The sequence below is a fragment of the Lolium rigidum genome, chromosome 2 (assembly GCF_022539505.1).
Source record: "Lolium rigidum isolate FL_2022 chromosome 2, APGP_CSIRO_Lrig_0.1, whole genome shotgun sequence".
Lineage (NCBI taxonomy): Eukaryota > Viridiplantae > Streptophyta > Magnoliopsida > Poales > Poaceae > Lolium > Lolium rigidum.
The window spans coordinates 140157835-140179159 of NC_061509.1; the positions used below are offsets into that span (position 1 = coordinate 140157835).

General features: G+C 46.1%; 1 protein-coding gene across 1 annotated transcript; it reads left to right on the forward strand.

The window, feature by feature from the left end:
* The first annotated feature begins 19541 nt into the window (after nucleotides 1–19541).
* On the forward strand, nucleotides 19542–20651 carry LOC124690169 (E3 ubiquitin-protein ligase ATL4-like). The gene has a single exon (XM_047223595.1). The coding sequence runs from the start codon at nucleotides 19542–19544 to the stop codon at nucleotides 20649–20651; it is 1110 nt and encodes a 369-aa protein (XP_047079551.1).
* Nucleotides 20652–21325: the final 674 nt, after the last annotated feature.

A 21325-nucleotide genomic window follows, 5' to 3' on the forward strand; every position in this document is an offset into this window, starting at 1 on the left:
CGGAAGCTTCGTGAGAAAATAGGCCTCCGGGCTTTTATTTCGTCCAATTCCGATAATATTTCTTTACTAGGATTTCTGAAACCAAAAACAGCGAAAAACAGCAAGCGGCACTTCGGCATCTTGTTAATAGGTTAGTTCCAGAAAATGCACGAATATGACATAAAGTGTGCATAAAACATGTAGATAACATCAATAATGTGGCATGGAACACAAGAAATTATCGATACGTTGGAGACGTATCAATGGGTAAAGCAACACACCTCTGCAGAGTGTAATGAATCGTGACCTGTCACTCCTTGTTCCGGGATTTGGAACTACGAGCGCTGTCGGAAAGGAACTCCATGAAGTTCTAGTAAACCGGTGAAGGCTGACGGACATAGTTCTTCTAAATAAAAGCAACCTTTTGAAGAAATGGTTATGAAAACTTGCATCGGTATTTCCGGTCTAATGCTGTAGCTAGTGCATTAAACACCTCTTTTCTATAATGAACTTGTTGAGTACGCTCGTACTCATACCACTCTTAAATCCCCTGCTTAGATTGTCTGAACCATCTGGAGGAGGAAAACGACAACCCTGAAGGACCCAACATCATCGGCTATGAAGAACCAGACCTCTCTGGAGGTGTCGAAGGTGTAGACTACCTCATAGTCTACGGAACCGGGGAGGGTTCCAGAGGAGAGCACGTGTAGATCTACCAAGTAGTATTAGTATCCGAGCAGTACGAACTCTTAGTACTTAACTGCTCGAGAAAATAAATGTATAACTTAGTAAGACTTATGTATTGTAAGTTGAGTTGGGTTCGCCTCGAACCCAGGAGTATCCCTCTTAGGACCCAAGAGGATCTCCGAGATGATATGTACATTATGCTTGTAATAATAAATGAATGAGTTATGGACCTGCTATGTTCTGTTGTACTACTCTGAGGGATGTAATATTTGCGGATTGGTACTTCGTGAATGTTATATCAACGACTGGCATACTACAACATGCAGTGGTATGCAAGGTCACCACACCCGCCCTCCTTGGCGAACAGCAGCCGGCGAGGACGCAGACAAGGAGCATATATATATGATTAATAACTAACTTTGCAAAAAAAGATACATTTCTGTCTAGTTCGACAAGAAGCAATGAGTTACTCTCTCCATCCTCCGAAGTTGGCTATCAAGCATGGATGGAGGCCGCACCTAGGGACCCTCTCTCGCCACTTCTCTTCTTCCTTTATCTCAATGATTATGCGATCTTGGTGTCTAACATTGCTTGTCATTGTTGAATAATCAATAACATATGGGTGTGTTCATCCATCGATGTAGAGGCTAGGAATCATTCTCCTTAAAGAAATCAAAGATGACATACAATTTAGGGTGACCAATTTGCATTCCTTCGGTGGCATAACCGCTTAGGCCACAAACTATTAGAAGAGTCTTGTGGCTCATATCAGATGCGAGGACATTGATCTCACCAATATTATTCACCCCTTCTGAAAGGATCGTATGTCACCTAGAGGGGGGTGAATAGGTGCTTAATCAAATTTTAGTTCGTTTTCCAATTTAGGCTTGACACAAAAGGTAAATGTTCTAGATGTGCAACTATGTAAATTTACCTATATGCCATGTTAAGGAAATCGGTAATCGTTAACTGCTCGGCCGGCTTGGGAGTAGAGATTAATCGGAATTCGGACGATTAACTGATTTAATCGGTCGGCTATTAATCGGTGCAACCTACACAAATTAGAACTTAAAACAATTTATATAAGAAAAATAATAGTATATGAGCCTCTATATGTCTCTCCTCACTTCTCTAAAGCCTAAAATCCTAGAAAAACTTGTACGCTTCTCCTCCATGATCTAATCTTTAAGGTCAGGAGCGAATCAAGATCCACTAGCCGAAGCCGCGTTCCTTCCTTCCACTTCTTCTCCTCTCACCTCTGAAGTTTATATTCTCCCACCACCTACCTAGGGTACGACCCCTCTTACACCTCAACCACCTAACCTATTGAAGGCATCCTCCAGTTGCTGGACGAGCTCCTCATGGTGATCGAGCTCCTGTATCTGAGGTCTGGGAAACTATGAGTAACTGGTCTGGGAGGGCAAGAAACTATTTGGCAACAGTGGAAATGAAGCTACAGGAGGCTGCAATCAAGCTGGAGCTTCGCAAAATCTACTTTATTAGGGAGGGGTAGCGCCTGCATTAGCGATATGCATTGAAAATATTGTAACTTTTTTGACCAAGTGTGGTAGTTAATCGGGAAAATACCTAGTAATCGGACTTTTGAACTGATTAATCGGGCTAAAGGATTAACACAAGAGATTAATGGTAATCGACACGGTCAAGCCCCTAGTAGCGATTAATCGGCCTAGTAATCGTTGAATCGGCCTAGTTTTTGAATAGTGCCTATATGACAAGATGCAAGCAAGCAATACAATACACAAGATACAAGTAGTAAAGTGTCGTAAACGATAGAAGTAACTGAAGTGGAGCACGCAGAGACACAAGGGTATGATTCCCGTAGTTCCTTCCTTGTAAAGGAAAGTACGTATACGTTGGAGGAGTGTGGTGCCACGAAGGCCTACCAATGCCACAAAAGGCCTCACCCTATTCTCTGGTGAGCACCACCACGAAGGCGTAGCTCACGCTCCACTAAGTGGTTGCCTTAAGGTCACAACCGACACCTTTACACCAAGGTTGGGGTACGCGTCCACAACTCAATTGGAAGCTCCCAACAACTTACCACGGAGCTTTTACAACACAAAGCAAGCTTTGAGGGAGACTTCTCAGAAAGCTAGGGTTTCAAAACATGAATCTTCTACAAACAAGTGGGATACTCAAATCCCTTTGGTGGAAGTGTAGATCTAGGGTTCCTCCTTTGATTCCCAAGAGATCAAAAAGTTTGAGTGGCTAGGGAGGGACATCAATGATTTTCAACTTTGGAACAATGGAGGAGAGAGAGAGTAGAAGCCGCAACCTTTCAATGAAGAAGCAGGATGCTATTTATACCCCCACACCAAATGTAACCGTTGCAGGAATTTGGGGCCGGAGTCTCCGGTCTAAAGATATCGGAGTCTCCGATGTGTTATTGTAAACCCCGGAGTCTCCGGTCAAGTCCCCAGCCAAGTTCCCAGACCCCCATACTGAGAGTAAGGCACACGGGGCAGCTTCTCAACTTGGGAGGTCCGGAGACTTCTCCGGAGTCTCCGACAAAGGCCGGAGTCTCTGGACTAGAGTTCCTCAACAGTGAATTTTGCTGTGGTGCCCTCCACCATCATTCCAAGCCAACCCCTAGTATAATCTTGAGCACCTGCAGACACTTCACTACAAAGCTGCAAGGCACCGTCTTGTTCGTTTCACTTTTTAGGGGTCGGTCACCGTGACATGCTTAATATAAATATTCTCTAGAACTCATAAGCACACGGTTAAATATCTTTCTGTTGACAACAAACACACAAAACTATATTATGGGAGAAATGCCCTTTCACCTCCCAAGATCACCTTCAAGGAACAAGATGAGGAGGAGGAGCTCTTTGCCAACACGAAGATCCCACCAAGAAGCCGAGAAAAGACGAAGGAGAAGTGGACAAGAGGTTAAAAATATGGTGGCAAAAGGAGCAAAACTATTCGGGGAGGGTAGGGGGGAGAAGAGGTGATGAAGATTATCGATATCAGTTCATGGAAGAAATAGAAGTGTTCCGGCTGTAGCAAGAAAGGTCACATTGCTAGGAATGAGTCCATAGAAGCGTTGGGAAGGAAATATGGCTACTGACATGGATGTCCCCGTAGAGGAATGCCCAGTAGATGATAAGGTCTACTTTGTGGAGACAGAGAGTGAGGATCCCTCTTTGGGTAGCATCAATCTAGAAGAAACCGAGGAAGAGGAAGAATGGGATGGAAAAGGAGGCTTCTCCATGGAGGTGAGGAATGGAGATCTCATTGGCGAGTTGGAAGTTCTTGGATATGATCGCAATGAAGGTTTCGAGTCTCTCCCAATGACAAAAGGACACCAAGTTAGAGGAGATAATGCATCTTACCTCTAATTGTGAGGTAGAGCACAATGAAGTTGCGGATGGAGCACTAATGGTTCAAGGAGATTTACAAGTGTGCACCAAGGGGATGAAGGAGAACATACAAGGTATAGCTCATCCTATCCTCGAGATGCTTTATCCAAGTTCATTGGAGGCCATAGAGCATGATGCTAGGTTTTGGAGATTATGGTCATCTAAGTATTTTTTTTTTAAACGAGGCAAAAAAATTACCACTTTCATTGAATAAGAAGGTTTTATAGAGAATTGCCTAGGCAAAGTCATAAGATTTCAAGTATGTGGAGTTAATCCCCCGGAATTACATTGCCCAACTAGCCAGATCAATTTTGTGGCAACCACACCATGTGAGGATTTCCTTCCAAATTCTAATATAGTATCGACATTTGTAGAGAAGGTGGTGATTTGCCGATTCGTGCACTTGGTTGCACAGAGGGCAATTTAACTTGCTCAAGTTACTTTACCTTCATATAAAGAGGTATCGAATGGACAAGTAAGAAGAAGGCACAAATGACATGGAATCTTATGAGAAGGTAGAGAACCAACCCCAGGTTGGGTGGTTAGGAGGGTGGTTGTACCCCCAGCCCACCAGAGTTCAAACCCCAGGTTTGACATCTGTGTGTCTCATAAAGGCGGAATATTCTTTCAGTGGGAGGCGACGTTCCCGTCGACAGCGAGGCGCCTGTGGTGACTTCGTCAATTTCAAGATCCAATCCGCCGGCTCGGTCTTCCGGAAGTGCTCATAGGGGTAGGGTGTGCGTGTGTGCGTTCATAGGGGTGAGTGTATGCGCGTGTATGTGAGCGCCTGCGTTTGTACCGTGATTCTCAAAAAAAAGACTATCGTCGGAATGCAAGGAAGAGATACGTCCCCATTGCAGCACGAAATAAAAAAAAGGAGGAGCGAATAGAAGAGCTCAGAAGACAAGGATACCAACAAGAAGATGATCCATGTACGTACTGAGATTATTTCGGTGATGCACTACTCCGTACAAATTCCTTACTAGCTTTCTTGATCTGTACACATGCCTCGTCGCGCGTGTTAGTTAGGGCATCTCCAGCGGTGCGATGTAAACGGACGCTGAACAACTGTTTGCGTCCGCTTTGACCGAAAATGTGTCTGGCACCATCTTCAGCAACGCGAGCAAAGTGACCGGGCCGTCCGCAGAGACGCAAACCTGCGGTCTATGCGGACGCTGCGCAGACGCGCAAACTGTCCGCTCGCGTCTCTACCGGGCCCGCCTGGCAGCGAGTCTGCATCGAGGGCGTCGCTTCGGCGGTCAGCGCTTCCGCGTCTGCGCCGCAGCCTTCGCTATCAATGGCGCGGCTGCCTGTTCTGCGCGCGCACTGGCGAGCGGCGGCTGGGCTTCTGCGCCGCCTTCAATGACATCGTATCCCGCGCGCGGCCACCCTTAAAAGTCCACCGGCCGCGTTCCTCCTTCGCCCACACCTCCACTCGCACCACCACCACCGCAGCGCCATGGGGAAGAAGAACGACTTCGAGGCCTCCGGTAGCGGCAGCAAGAGGGTGCCGCTGCCCGTCACGCTGGGGAGGTTCATGCACGGCAAATGGTTGCCGTGCGAGGCCTGGTCGGGCGTGCAACTTCCTGGCGGCTGGCGGCTCAGCTGCCGCCGGGTGCCCATCCCTCCCGTCCCTGCGCGCGAGCCTGATCGGACCGCGGAGATCCGGCGAAGGAGGCGGTTGATACGTCTCCGACGTATCGATAATTTCTTATGTTCTATGCCATATTATTGATGATACCTACATGTTTTATGCACACTTTATGTCATATTCGTGCATTTTCTGGAACTAACCTATTAACAAGATGCCGAAGTGCCAGTTGTTGTTTTCTGCTGTTTTTGGTTTCAGAAATCCTAGTAACGAAATATTCTCGGAATTGGACGAAACAAAGACCCAGGGTCCTATTTTGCCACGAACCTTCCAGAAGACCGAAGAGCATACGAAGTGGGGCCACGAGGTGGCCAAACCACAAGGCGGCGCGGCCAAGGAGGGGCCCGCGCCGCCCTGTGGTGTGGGCCCCTCGTCAGCCCTCCGACTCTGCCCTTCCGCCTACTTAAAGCCTTCGTCGCGAAACCCCTGATGCGAAAAACCACGATACGGAAAATCTTCCAGAGACGCCGCCGCCGCCAATCCCATCTCGGGGGATTCTGGAGATCTCCTCCGGCACCCTGCCGGAGAGGGGATTCATCTCCCGGAGGACTCTACACCGCCATGGTCGCCTCCGGAGTGATGAGTGAGTAGTTCACCCCTGGACTATGGGTCCATAGCGGTAGCTAGATGGTTGTCTTCTCCTCATTGTGCTTCATTGTTGGATCTTGTGAACTGCCTAACATGATCAAGATCATCTATACGTAATACTCTATGTTGTGTTTGTCGGGATCCGATGGATAGAGAATACCATGTTATGTTAATTATCAAGTTATTACATATGTGTTGTTTATGATCTTGCATGCTCGCGTTATTAGTAGAGGCTCGGCCAAGTTTTTGCTCTTAACTCCAAGAGGGAGTATTTATGCTCGATAGTGGGTTCATGCACTGTATTGACACCTGGGACGGTGACGGAAAGTTCTAAGGTTGTGTTGTGCTTGTTGCCACTAGGGATACAACATTGGCGCTATGTCCGAGGATGTAGTTGTTGATTACATTACGCACCATACTTAATGCAATTGTCTGTTGCTTAGCAACTTAATGTCGGAGGGGTTCGGACGATAACCCGAAGGTGGACTTTTAGGCATAGATGCGGTTGGATGGCGGTCTATGTACTTTGTCGTAATGCCCAATTAAATCTCACTTGTACTTATCATGACATGTATGTGCATTGTTATGCCCTCTCTATTTGTCAATTGCCCAACTGTAATTTGTTCACCCAACATGCTTTTATCTTATGGGAGAGACACCTCTAGTGAACTGTGGACCCCGGTCCATTCTTTAATACTTGAAATACAAATCTGCTGCAATACTTGTTTTACTATTTTCTTCGCAAACAATCATCTTCCACACAATACGGTTAATCCTTTGTTACAGCAAGCCGGTGAGATTGACAACCTCACTGTTTCGTTGGGGCAAAGTACTTTGGTTGTGTTGTGCAGGTTCCACGTTGGCGCCGGAATCCCTCGTGTTGCGCCGCACTACATCCCGCCGCCATCAACCTTCAACGTGCTTCTTGGCTCCTCCTGGTTCGATAAACCTTGGTTTCTTTCTGAGGGAAAACTTGCTGCTATGCGCATCATACCTTCCTCTTGGGGTTCCCCAACGAACGTGTGAAATACACGCCATCAAGCATATTTTCTGGCGCCGTTGCCGGGGAGATCAAGACACGCTGCAAGGGGAGTCTCCACTTCTCAATCTCTTTACTTTGTTTTTGTCTTGCTTTATTTTATTTACTACTTTGTTTGCTGCACTTATATCAAAACACAAAAAAATTAGTTGCTAGCTTTACTTTATTTACTTGTCTTGCACTCTATATCAAAAACACAAAAAAATTAGTATACTTGCATTTACTTTATCTAGTTTGCTTTATTTACTACTGCTAAAATGGCTACCCCTGAAAATACTAAGTTGTGTGACTTCACTAGCACAAATAATAATGATTTCCTATGCACACCTATTGCTCCACCTGCTACTATAGCAGAATTCTTTGAAATTAAACCTGCTTTACTGAATCTTGTTATGCGAGAGCAATTTTCCAGTGTTAGTTCCGATGATGCTGCTGCCCATCTCAATAATTTTGTTGAACTATGTGAAATGCAAAAATATAAAGATGTAGATGGTGACATTATAAAATTAAAATTGTTTCCTTTCTCATTAAGAGGAAGAGCTAAAGATTGGTTGCTATCTCTGCCTAAGAATAGTATTGATTCATGGACTAAATGCAAGGATGCTTTTATTGGTAGATATTATCCCCTGCTAAAATTATATCTTTGAAGAGTAGCATAATGAATTTTAAACAATTGGATAATGAACATGCTGCTCAAGCTTGGGAAAGAATGAAATCTCTGGTTAAAAATTGCCAAACCCATGGACTGACTACTTGGATGATCATCCAAACCTTCTATGCAGGACTAAATTTTTCTTCGCGGAATTTATTGGATTCAGCTGCTGGAGGTACCTTTATGTCCATCACTCTTGGTGAAGCAACAAAGCTTCTTGACAATATGATGGTTAATTACTCTGAATGGCACACGAAAAGAGCTCCACAAGGTAAGAAGGTAAATTCTGTTGAAGAATCCTCTTCCTTGAATGATAAGATTGATGCTATTATGTCTATGCTTGTGAATGGTAGGACTAATGTTGATCCTAATAATGTTCCAGTTAGCTTCATTGGTTGCTCAAAATTCTAGGCCATATCCTGCTAATGGTAATTCTTATGGTAGATATGTTTCGCCTAATGAGGAAAAGATGTTAGAAATTGAAAGATCCACCAAGAGCTTTATGCAATCACAATATGAGCAAAATAAATTGTTTACTAAAACTATGAATGAGCAATCTACCTTGTTGAAGAATATAGGAAATCAACTTGAAAATTTGAATATGGAGATTTACGGGTTGCAAACTAAACTTGCAAATGCTGAAGACCGAATCTCATACATGTCTGCATCACAATCTTCTTTAATTAATAAAATGGCTGCTAAACCTGAGGATATTGAAAATAAAATTGTTACTACAGCAAATGCCATCCAAGTTAGAATTAATGAGAATATAAGATTAATGGCTGAACTAGCGTGCTAGGTGGGATAGAGAAGAAAATGAAAAACTAGCTAAAGAGGAAAATGTAGCTAAAGTTTGGACTATTACCACCACTAGCAATGCTAATGATTCATATGTTGCTGCACCTCCTACTATCAATGGTAAAATAATTGGTGTTGGCAATGCTTCTACTCCTAGTGCAAAGCGCGCAAAATTACCTGAAACTGCTAAAACTGCTGAAACTGCCTGTGATAAAACTGCTGAAATTTTTTCCAACCTTGGGGATGATAATCCCATTGCTTTAGATTGTAATGATTTAGATTTTGATGATTGCCACATCTCTGAAGTTATAAAGTTCTTGCAAAAACTTGCTAAGAGTCCCAATGCTAGCACTGAGTAAACTTGGCTTTCACAAAACATATTACAAATGCTCTCATAAAAGCTAGAGAAGAGAAACTAAAACTTGAAACTTCTATTCCTAGAAAGCTAGAGGATGGTTGGGAGCCCATCATTAAAATGAGAGTCAAAGATTTTGATTGTAATGCTTTATGTGATCTTGGTGCAAGTATTTCGTTATGCCTAAGAAAGTCTATGATATGCTTGACTTGCCACCATTGAAAAATTGTTATTTGGATGTTAATCTCGCTGATAATGCTAAAAAGAAACCTTTGGGGAGAGTTGATAATGTTCATATTATGGTTAACAATAACCTTGCCCCGGTTGATTTTGTTGTCTTGGATATTGAATGCAATGCATCTTGCCCCATTATATTGGGAAGACCTTTTCTTCGAACCGTTGGTGCTACTATTGATATGAAGGAAGGTAATATTAAATATCAATTTCCTCTCAAGAAAGGTATGGAACACTTCCCTAGAAAGAGAATGAAGTTACCTTATGATTCTATTATTAGAACAAATTATGATGTTGATGCTTCGTCTCTCGATGTTACTTGAGTTACACTTTCGCGCCTAGTCGAAAGGCGTTAAAGAAAAGCGCTTATGGGAGACAACCCATATTTTTACTCCAGTATTTTTGTTTTATATTTGTGTCTTGGAAGTTGTTTACTACTGTAGCAACCTCTCCTTATCTTAGTTTTGAGTTTTGTTGTGCCAAGTAAAGTCTTTGATAGTAAAGTAAGTACTAGATTTGGATTATCTGCGCAGTTCCAGATTTCTTTGCTGTCACGAATCTGGGTCTACCTCCCTGTAGGAAACTCAGAAAATTAAGCCAATTTACGTGCATGATCCTCAGATATGTACGCAACTTTCATTCAATTTGAGAATTTTCATTTGAGCAAGTCTGGTGGCCTAATAAAATCCATCTTTACGGACTGTTCTGTTTTGACAGATTCTGCCTTTTATTTCGCATTGCCTCTTTTGCTATGTTGGATGAATTTCTTTGATCCATTAATGTCCAGTAGCTTTATGCAATGTCCAGAAGTGTTAAGAATGATTGTGTCACCTCTGAACATGTTAATTTTTATTGTGCACTAACCCTCTAATGAGTTGTTTCGAGTTTGGTGTGGAGGAAGTTTTCAAGGATCAAGAGAGGAGTATGATGCAATATGATCAAGGAGAGTGAAAGCTCTAAGCTTGGGGATGCCCGGTGGTTCACCCCTGCATATTCTAAGAAGACTCAAGCGTCTAAGCTTGGGGATGCCCAAGGCATCCCCTTCTTCATCGACAACATTATCGGGTTCCTCCCCGAAACTATATTTTTATTCCGTCACATCTTATGTACTTTGCTTGGAGCGTCGGTTTGTTTTTGTTTTTTGTTTTGTTTGAATAAAATGGATCCTAGCATTCACTTTATGGGAGAGAGACACGCTCCGCTGTAGCATATGGACAAATATGTCCTTAGGCTCTACTCATAGTATTCATGGCGAAGTTTCTTCTTCGTTAAATTGTTATATGGTTGGAATTGGAAAATGCTACATGTAGTAACTCTAAAATGTCTTGGATAATTTGATACTTGGCAATTGTTGTGCTCATGTTTAAGCTCTTGCATCATATACTTTGCACCCATTAATGAAGAAATACTTAGAGCTTGCTAATTTGGTTTGCATATTTGGTTTCTCTAGAGTCTAGATAATATCTAGTATTGAGTTTTGAACAACAAGGAAGACCGTGTAGAGTCTTATAATGTTTACAATATGTCTTTTATGTGAGTTTTGCTGCACCGTTCATCCTTGTGTTTGTTTCAAATAACCTTGCTAGCCTAAACCTTGTATCGAGAGGGAATACTTCTCATGCATCCAAAATACTTGAGCCAACCACTATGCCATTTGTGTCCACCATACCTACCTACTACATGGTATTTGTCCGCCATTCCAAAGTAAATTGCTTGAGTGCTACCTTTAAAATTCCATCATTCACCTTTGCAATATATAGCTCATGGGACAAATAGCTTAAAAACTATTGTGGTATTGAATATGTACTTATGCACTTTATCTCTTATTAAGTTGCTTGTTGTGCGATAACCATGCTTCGGGGACGCCATCAATTATTCTTTGTTGAATATCATGTGAGTTGCTATGCATGTCCGTCTTGTCTGAAGTAAGAGAGATCTACCACCTTTATGGTTGGAGCATGCATATTGTTAGAGAAGAGCATTGGGCCGCTAACTAAAGCCATGATTCATGGTGGAAGTTTCAGTCTTGGACATATATCCTCAATCTCATATGAGAATAATAATTGTTGCCACATGCTTATGCATTAAAGAGGAGTCCATTATCTCGTTGTCCATGTTGTCCCGGTATGGATGTCTAAGTTGAGAATAATCAAAAGCGAGAAATCCAAAATGCGAGCTTTCTCCTTAGACCTTTGTACAGGCGGCATGGAGGTACCCCATTGTGACACTTGGTTAAAACATGTGCATTGCAAAGATCCGGTAGTCCAAGCTAATTAGGACAAGGTGCGGGCACTATTAGTATACTATGCATGAGGCTTGCAACTTGTAAGATATAATTTTCATAACTCATATGCTTTATTACTACCGTTGACAAAATTGTTTCATGTTTTCAAAATAAAAGCTCTAGCACAAATATAGCAATCGATGCTTTCCTCTTTGAAGGACCATTCTTTTTACTTTTATGTTGAGTCAGTTCACCTATTTCTCTCCACCTCAAGAAGCAAACACTTGTGTGAACTGTGCATTGATTCCTACATACTTGCATATTGCACTTGTTATATTACTCTATGTTGACAATTATCCATGAGATATACATGTTACAAGTTGAAAGCAACCGCTGAAACTTAATCTTCCTTTGTGTTGCTTCAATACCTTTACTTTGATTTATTGCTTTATGAGTTAACTCTTATGCAAGACTTATTGATGCTTGTCTTGAAGTACTATTCATGAAAAGTCTTTGCTTTATGATTCAGTTTTTTACTCATGTCATTACCATTGTTTTGATCGCTGCATTCACTACATATGTTTACAAATAGTATGATCAAGGTTATGATGGCATGTCACTTCAGAAATTATCTTTGTTATTGTTTTACCTGCTCGGGACGAGCAGAACTAAGCTTGGGGATGCTTGATACGTCTCCGACGTATCGATAATTTCTTATGTTCTATGCCATATTATTGATGATACCTACATGTTTTATGCACACTTTATGTCATATTCGTGCATTTTCCGGAACTAACCTATTAACAAGATGCCGAAGTGCCGATTGCTCGTTTTATCGCTGTTTTTGGTTTCGTAAATCCTAGTAACGAAATATTCTCGGAATTGGACGAAACAAAGACCCGGGGTCCTATTTTGCCACGAACCTTCCGGAACCGAAGAGCATACGAAGTGGGGCCACGAGGTGGCCAAACCACAAGCGCGGCGCGGCCAAGGAGGGGCCCGCGCCGCCCGTGGTGTGGGCCCCTCGTCAGCCCTCCGACTCTGCCCTTCCGCCTACTTAAAGCCTTCGTTGCGAAACCCCTGATGCGAAAAACCACGATACGGAAAACCTTCCAGAGACGCCGCCGCCGCCAATCCCATCTCGGGGGATTCTGGAGATCTCCTCCGGCACCCTGCCGGAGAGGGGATTCATCTCCCGGAGGACTCTACACCGCCATGGTCGCCTCCGGAGTGATGAGTGAGTAGTTCACCCCTGGACTATGGGTCCATAGCAGTAGCTAGATGGTTGTCTTCTCCTCATTGTGCTTCATTGTTGGATCTTGTGAGCTGCCTAACATGATCAAGATCATCTATCCGTAATACTCTATGTTGTGTTTGTCGGGATCCGATGGATAGAGAATACCATGTTATGTTAATTATCAAGTTATTACATATGTGTTGTTTATGATCTTGCATGCTCTCCGTTATTAGTAGAGGCTCTGGCCAAGTTTTTTGCTCTTAACTCCAAGAGGGAGTATTTATGCTCGATAGTGGGTTCATGCTCGCATTGACACCGGGACGAGTGACGGAAAGTTCTAAGGTTGTGTTGTGCTGTTGCCACTAGGGATAAAACATTGGCGCTATGTCCGAGGATGTAGTTGTTGATTACATTACGCACCATACTTAATGCAATTGTCTGTTGCTTAGCAACTTAATACTGGAGGGGGTTCGGACGATAACCCGAAGGTGGACTTTTTAGGCATAGATGCAGTTGGATGGCGGTCTATGTACTTTGTCGTAATGCCCAATTAAATCTCACTGTACTTATCATGACATGTATGTGCATTGTTATGCCCTCTCTATTTGTCAATTGCCCGACTGTAATTTGTTCACCCAACATGCTTTTATCTTATGGGAGAGACACTTCTAGTGAACCGTGGACCCCGGTCCATTCTTTAATACTGAAATACAAATCTGCCGCAATACTTGTTTTACTATTTTCTCTCGCAAACAATCATCTTCCACACAATACGGTTAATCCTTTGTTACAAGCAAGTCGGTACGATTGACAACCTCACCGTTTCGTTGGGGCAAAGTACTTTGGTTGTGTTGTGCAGGTTCCACGTTGGCGCCGGAATCCCCGGTGTTGCGCCGCACTACATCCCGCCGCCATCAACCTTCAACGTGCTTCTTGGCTCCTCCTGGTTCGATAAACCTTGGTTTCTTTCTGAGGGAAAACTTGCTGCTGTGCGCATCATACCTTCCTCTTGGGGTTCCCCAACGAACGTGTGAAATACACGCCATCAGCGGTACCTGCCGCCGGACCTCCACGCCGATCCGGCGTACGCCATCGATTCTGAAAGTTGGCGTACCTATCTGTCGACCGAGACGGGTAGGAGGAGGAGGGCGGGCTTCATGGGCGACAGGGATTTTCCCTTCGAGCGTTTACCGCCGACTCGTCCGCGAAGATAGCAGGCGCCGACGCGTCGTCAGCAGGCGCCGCCGCGCGCGCAGTACAACGACAACGACGACGATGCCTACGACGCCTACGACGACGACTACATCGAGGCGCTCGCGTACCATAACGAGGAGGTCAAGGACGACAGCGATGACTACGTCGCGGCCGTCTTCCACGAATGGCAGCAAGCCATGGCGGAGGGCCGCAATTTTGAGTTTCCGACAACATGACGGACGACGAGATGGCGAAGCTCAGCGTCCTCGTCTCCGAGATCGACCCGCCTGTGCAGCCGCCGCTGCCCCGCTACGCCACCGGCGTCATGCCGCCGGGCCTGTCGGAGGATGAAGCCCTTCGACAGGCGCTACAGGACTCGGCCGCGCCACAACCGCCGCCGTACAACCCCTGGGCTCCTCCTCCACAGCCGCATCCCTGGGCGCCTCCACCGCCGCACAGCCGCATCCCTGGGCGCTTCCACCGCCGCCACAGCCGCATTCCCGGGCGCCTCCACCGCCGCCACAGCCACAGCCACAGCCATGGGCGCCTCCACCTCCAGCACCGCCGGCGCGCCCGGCGTACGCTCCCCCGGATGGCAACTGGCCGTGGGCGATACCGGAGCTGATCGTGCTCGACAGCGACGACGAGCAGCAGTAGGCGCACGCGTTTAGAGTTTTTTTCATGTGTTAAACTATGTAAATTATGTTTTCATGTTTAAAAAAAATGTTTCGGCCAAAAAATGCGTCGTACTGCTGGAGCTACCCGACGCAAACGGACGCGCGGTCGATTTTCACCATTTCGGCCGATACAAACAGACGCGCGCGGACATTTCCGGACTAAATGGGTCGCGCCGCTGGAGATGCCCTTACCTAAGATTAATGTGATATACGTACTGATATGTACCCTTGTACGAGAGGGAGAGGGGTTAGGTGTTAAACCCCTCATGGCTGTCGCGAGTACAGTTCTTCTACGTACGTACACTTCCACACTAGACCACCACCAACTTGTACATCCTAGACGACTTGAGAGTTATAAAACACACTGTATACACAGTGTGCTCCTAAATTTGATACTTCTCCGTACTATTTAATGGTAGCAAGACGTTGGAGATGAGATGCTCAACAAGGAAACAGTATCATTGTATCAACATACTGTTCGACCAATAAATACATACAGTCCAGAGCGTCCAGTAAAATTAATCTGCCGACGAGATTAGCATTGTTAACGGTGTAGAATCTCTTGGAGCAAGCCGATCAGTGAATATATACAAGTCGTGCTGCATCCATGGATGATATGCTCGTCAAATCATGATGCATGTGAGGCAATTGATCGATCAGGTGACAGGCACACATCTGTGTTAGAGAAGGCGATCATACTGTATATATTACCCGGACTTGATGCTTACTTGTGTAGTTGTGTATATATAATACCATTAATATTCCAGCTGCACGAGATACTCCTCCCACGCTCCAACAACCTCTCTGCAAGTACATGTGCGATAGAATTCGAATGGCATTTAACAATTCCAAGTCAAATTCCGCATATTTCTCCAATCATCAACATTTCTACCTAGTTTATGTATATACTAATTCTGTCCTAAAATAAGTGTCTCAGTTTTATTTAGATACGCCTGTATTTTAATTGTAGATACTTCCGTACCTAAAAATATTTAAGACACTTATTTTTAGGATGAAAGGAGTAATTGCGTGATGACTGGTGCAAAATTATCCAGCTACCTCTCCCTACCTAGCTAGAAAGAGAGAGTTGTTCGACGAATACCTGCACTATGCTAGCTATGAATTCAATGGACTTTTCTTGGCATAGTTAGGGCAATTCCGCATCTAATACGCCATGAGTGCACTGACACGAAGGGCCTACTGGGTTGATACGTGTCTGGGGAAGTTCATAAATTCACAGACATGGGATAGTAAAGGCTCGTACAGAGCATATGTACCGGCAGCTCATTGCATTACCCACACCGTACGTCCTATTTTTCTCGATCTATATTCTGATGCGCCTTAACTAATTTTAAATCTGCCGTATCGCAATTCCATGGATTGAAACGCAAGCAACTTCGTCGATCGGCAGATGCCCATGGATCGGACCCAGCAGGTCTAGCAGAACTATATATAAGACGTGCATATGTCTCGCTTCATACTGATTTTAATTGGTGCACGCATTCATGGCAGAATTGATCGAATTGGTTGCGCTTCACCTAATATATACATTGTCGGTGCGGTTACTCCAGCTTGATCTTCCCATGATTTTACAAAGTTCCCCAGTAAGAACCGACAATGTGTATGCTCTCATGAACTGATCATGCGGCATCCTACAAAAAGGGCTTTAGCTTCTCCCAGAAGAACGAAGAATGGGCCTATTTGGCTTTTTTCTTGTGTAAAAGCTTCTTAAGTAAGCCCCACATCAATGGTTCGACAAAAATGGTTACATCCAAAGCAAAGCGGATGAGTTTTCCATTCTCAGTCCTCCATCTGGTCATGTACAAAAAAAAAGTGGATGTCAGCTTGCTGTTTGTCTTGCGAGTTAGGATGGCTGTTGATGTGGAGGGGAGATGAAGGTAAGAACAAAATCAAGTCTAGAATCAAATGCATTAGGAAATATATTTTTCTTGAAACTTACAAAATATTAATTGAGGTGACTCTAAATGACAGAGACTTAAGAGTCAATGCCTGACTATACCTTTAGGCTTAACCTAAATAGAGGTCTTCCTTTGAGAAAACCTAAATAGAGATCTTAAATATCCTAATTAAGCGCTTACTATTCTAAATTAATATCACATATCATTGGCGAAAAAAGTATGCCTCCTTCGGTCTTTTTAGCTCTTAAAACAAGATCAAATTTTCTCTCATCTCTTCCAAATTCTGCCTCTTTCCTACCATTTACAACACATTGCTTCTCTATGTTGGTACCTTTCTTATCCAAAAGGGGCTTCACCCCCTCTGGCCATTCAATTATCAAGTTTTTGACCACCCTATGTATTATGCCTTCCAAGCATAAATAGTTTTTAAAGTAAATATCTCGTTTTCTAACCAAGGGAAGTCCCCGAGGGACCAAAAAGTTGTATCAAACCATGGCGGTACAAATTCCAACAAGGACCTCAGGTAAACAAGTAAATACATTAAAGTTCCCATGATTTACAAAAAGACCTTGCTTTGAAGATGCAAACACATTTGGGCCCTTATCCACCTATCTTGTATTGATTCTTCAAAGCACGGGCACCCACGCCGCTGATGGTAACGTTTACACTTAGAGTGGAGCAGATGATGGACGCCACACTGAAGAAGAAGAAAGAATTGTGTTTGGGCCAGCCGACCTGTTGGTTGAAGAAGTTGCGGTGCTAGTTGATGGACATCAGAGCTGATAACCGTGCTAGAGCCCTCAAGCGGTTACCCTCTCTGCTAGGAATAAAAATATGCATAACAGTGATGGCTCTCTTCGAGCCACTAGATGAACTCCGAAGAAATAGCCTCAAAGGTTCCCCCAAGGAACCACATACCTTGATCGATTCCGCCTACCTCTCCCCTTCCCGTCACCGAGACAAGAAGGAAGAGGAATATGAACTCCTAGATCGACAGGAAAAGAAGCTTCACTCATCCTATTGGGGAAGCTTGTGAGGGACATGTTCACTTCCCGTAACCTCCGCCATGGATGATTAACGGGGGAGGTTGCTCGCGTCTCCTTACCGCGGCACCGAGAAGCTCCGAGACAATGATGCATAGCCAAAATCCTATAGGGGAAACACCAACCTAAAGCTAATCCTACCACAACTATTATTCAGAGGAGGAGGCCGACCTCCTCCCCCTCCCACTTCGACCGGCGAGGCCGTCAGAGGAGAGAGGAAGATGATCCAAACACATTTTCTTACTGACCATGTTGTGCAAGTTTGGCAAAATTATGTTCTTATGATAGGTAGGTTAAATAGCCAAGAAAGTGTGAACTGCCACATTCTTTTCTCTGAAGCATCACAAACGCTTTCTTGGAATACACGAATAAGGTTGTTGAGTTTGGAAAATCAGATGAAAATCGATCTAACCAGGGCCAAGTTCACTCTCGCCGACAAAGCTTAGAATGTAACAAAAACACGACATGCACACACAAATAATGAACGGGGAACCCACTCCACCAAACTAATCGATCTCCTACGACAAATGGAGAGAACAAGTCTTGACTCCAATGTTACCAGCAGACCCATGACTCTACCACACAGGTGAGAAAGCCTGAACACCACAAGACCTTCGATCAATTCTAGCGACTGATGCGTGTTCAACCATCGGTGAGGATAACCACTTTTCCAAACGACGCGAGGTTAACTCCTTCAGTGCCGAGGCAGTCGTCCATACTACCAATTGTTACTTTCTGCAGTACCACACCGCCTCCTAGGGTTGCCTCCTTGGCATAGCATGCATGCTCACCCTTGAGATGAAATGTTGCATGATCCGGCACCCCCAGTCCAACGTGCACAGGTAGGTGAAGACCACGTCCGCCACACAAAAACTGGAGCTATCCCTCGACGTCCCCCCTACTCCCTTCCCGTGGGTTGTGTCGACCGTGTCAATAACCCTCTTCACCAACAACTGAAGTTTGACATTTACATGTCATGAAGAGCCACCTCCTTGGCACATGTCAACCACCTAGGATGCCGCCGCGGCATCCACCAATCGAGGTGTGTGAGCGTATGATATGAAGCACAAGCTAGTTCGCAAAGTAAGACCATAAGGATAGAATGCTCCGAAGGATGAATGGGGCCCAGCAAACGTTGTGCGAGCAATTGTCACACATTTATGAGAAAATTTAGCAATGTGTCTCACTACAGATGTACAAGATCAGCGTAAACAAACTACAAGCACCAAATCCACGCGAACATAAGCTCCTATTCCCGTATAGTAGTACTCCCTCCGTCCCTAAAAAAGCTGACCAACTTGTATATTGGACATATGTTAGTTATAGATACATCCGTATCTAAAAAAAAATAAGCATATTTTTTGAATGAAAGAAATACATGTTAGAAAAGACACTAGATACTAAAAGGACCACTCATACACAATGTCAACACTATAGAGCAATTGACCGTGCTGAAACTACTTGGGTGCATACAAATAGGGAACTAATTCCGATTTGGGATCTCCACAATCCAAATGATAATCAATTAAACTAGAAATGGTTGACAAATGGAACCATCCACCTGTGCCCCTTATCTCACCTCTAAAAAATTGTAAAATAAGCGAAGTAAAAAAAAACACAAACAGAAGATGATCAGGTGAACGACAAAAGTTGGGAGGGAAATCTGAAAAAAAGTCATTCACATTACTGCTTCCTGCGAATGATACCACCAGTATTTTACCTTCAGTTTCCATCTCTGTCGTCTATCTACGGCGGCAGTATCTCCGTCCGTCCGCGGCACGCATTCCAAAACCCATAAAAGGCTCGAGACAGGAGGCAGCTACCGAGCCTTAAACACACACGCGACGCGAGCGTCCTCCTCCGGCCGGCCTGACCTCCGCCATGGCCTCCTTCTTCCCGCCACCCGCGCCGCCGTACGGCGGAGACCCCCTCGCCGTCACCATCCCACCCTCATTGCCGCCGCCGGCTCCGCCCTCCTCGTCGCTCAACCTCTCCCCCTCGCTCCTCATCATCGCCGCCCTCCTCGCCTTCGTCTTCTGCGCCTCCGTCTCCATCCACTTCCTCCTCCGCTGCCTCTCGCGGCACCCGTCCCCTCCGGCCCCGAGCTCCCTCCCCAGGGCCCACCGCGTCTCCGCCACCCCGTCCGAAGCCGGGGCGGCTGAAGTCGTCCCTTCGGCGAGGCCCGCGGCGGCGGCGGGCGAGGACGTGGACGAGGAGAAGGAGCGGCTGATCGCGTCGCTGCCGCTCTTCACAATGGCTTCGGCGCTGGCGGCGCTGCCCAAGAGCTCCCCGGACTGCGCCGTGTGCCTGTCGCCCTTCGTGCCCGACGCGGAGCTGCGGCTGCTCCCGGCGTGCCGGCACGCGTTCCACGCCGCCTGCGTCGACGCCTGGCTCCGCACCACCCCGTCCTGCCCGCTCTGCCGCGCCGCCATCTCGCTCCCGCACCCGCCCCTCCCCGCCGCCTACACCGCCGCCGCGCCCGGCGGCGCCGGGCAGCAGCAGGAGCCGCTGGGGTCGAGGAGCAGCCTCGGCAGCAACTCCAGGAGCTTCCGCGTGGAGATCGGCAGCGTGAGCAACCGCCGCTCGTCCGCCGCGGACGACCGCCGCACCTACTCCCTCGGCTCCTTCGACTACCGCGTGGACGAGGAGGTGGAGGCCGTCGTGGCGCGCATCGCGCGCCCCGCCGCGGCGGCGGCGGCGGCCAAGTCGGCGTCGGCGGCCGGGCCGCAGGGCCCGGGCGAGGCGCTGGCGGAGGCGGCCGGATCGCGCGGGTGGCTGCGGGAGTACGTGGACCGGCTGGCCTCGTCGGCGTCGTCCCTCTCCGGGCGGTGGAGCGCGCGGTGGAGCCAGGGACACCACAGCCACCGGCAGGAGGAGTCGTGGCAGTGGGACCCTGAGGCGGCGTCGGGGGCGGCCATTCCGGCGCCGCGGGCGGCGGACGAGGACGAGCAGGGCTTCATGGGCCTCTACCGCTGGATCGTCGGCGTATAGGAGGATCCGATCCGCCGGTCTCAAATTTCGGAAACCTCGCGGAATTGTTTTTTTGTCCACCAACTTGCATATTACTTTAGGAAGTCTACTACAGTACTGTAAAAATAGAATTGGCCCCAGTCTCATCAGAACTCATATGATCTTCTTTTTGGATCGAAGCTTCCGTTGATTTGGACTGCGCCGTCGTCTTCCTCCATTGTTCATTCCTCCTCTCGATCTGAGCGCTCTCCTCCAGAATTTTTGGCACTCGCACTCCGGTGGCCAATGGAGATGACGAGATGGCATGAAGTCAGTCGTGCAGCGACGTGGTTGTCTCGCCATTTCCCGGTGCTGTTTTGGGTCGCCTTCCAGCGCGCGCGTCGTGGTGCGCGTGTGGTTGTCACCTGCGCTGGATCCATGGCCGTAGTGCGCGTGGCAGACTTGCAGTCAAGCGTGCCCAGTTCGTGGATGGGCATAGGAAATTTTCAGGTCAGGCAGGTGATCATTTCTTATTTCTCTGCGAGTTCCACGTTTGGCTGCAAGTTCGATTCGAAACAGGGAGAGAGGGGGAAATACAGTTCTGCCACCAAGGTTTCTTCGCATTCCTTCGCACCAAGGATTTTTTTTTATATGTTCGCACCAAGGATTTGGCCATTTGGGTACCATCTCGGAGTGGGCAAGAATTTTTTGTAACC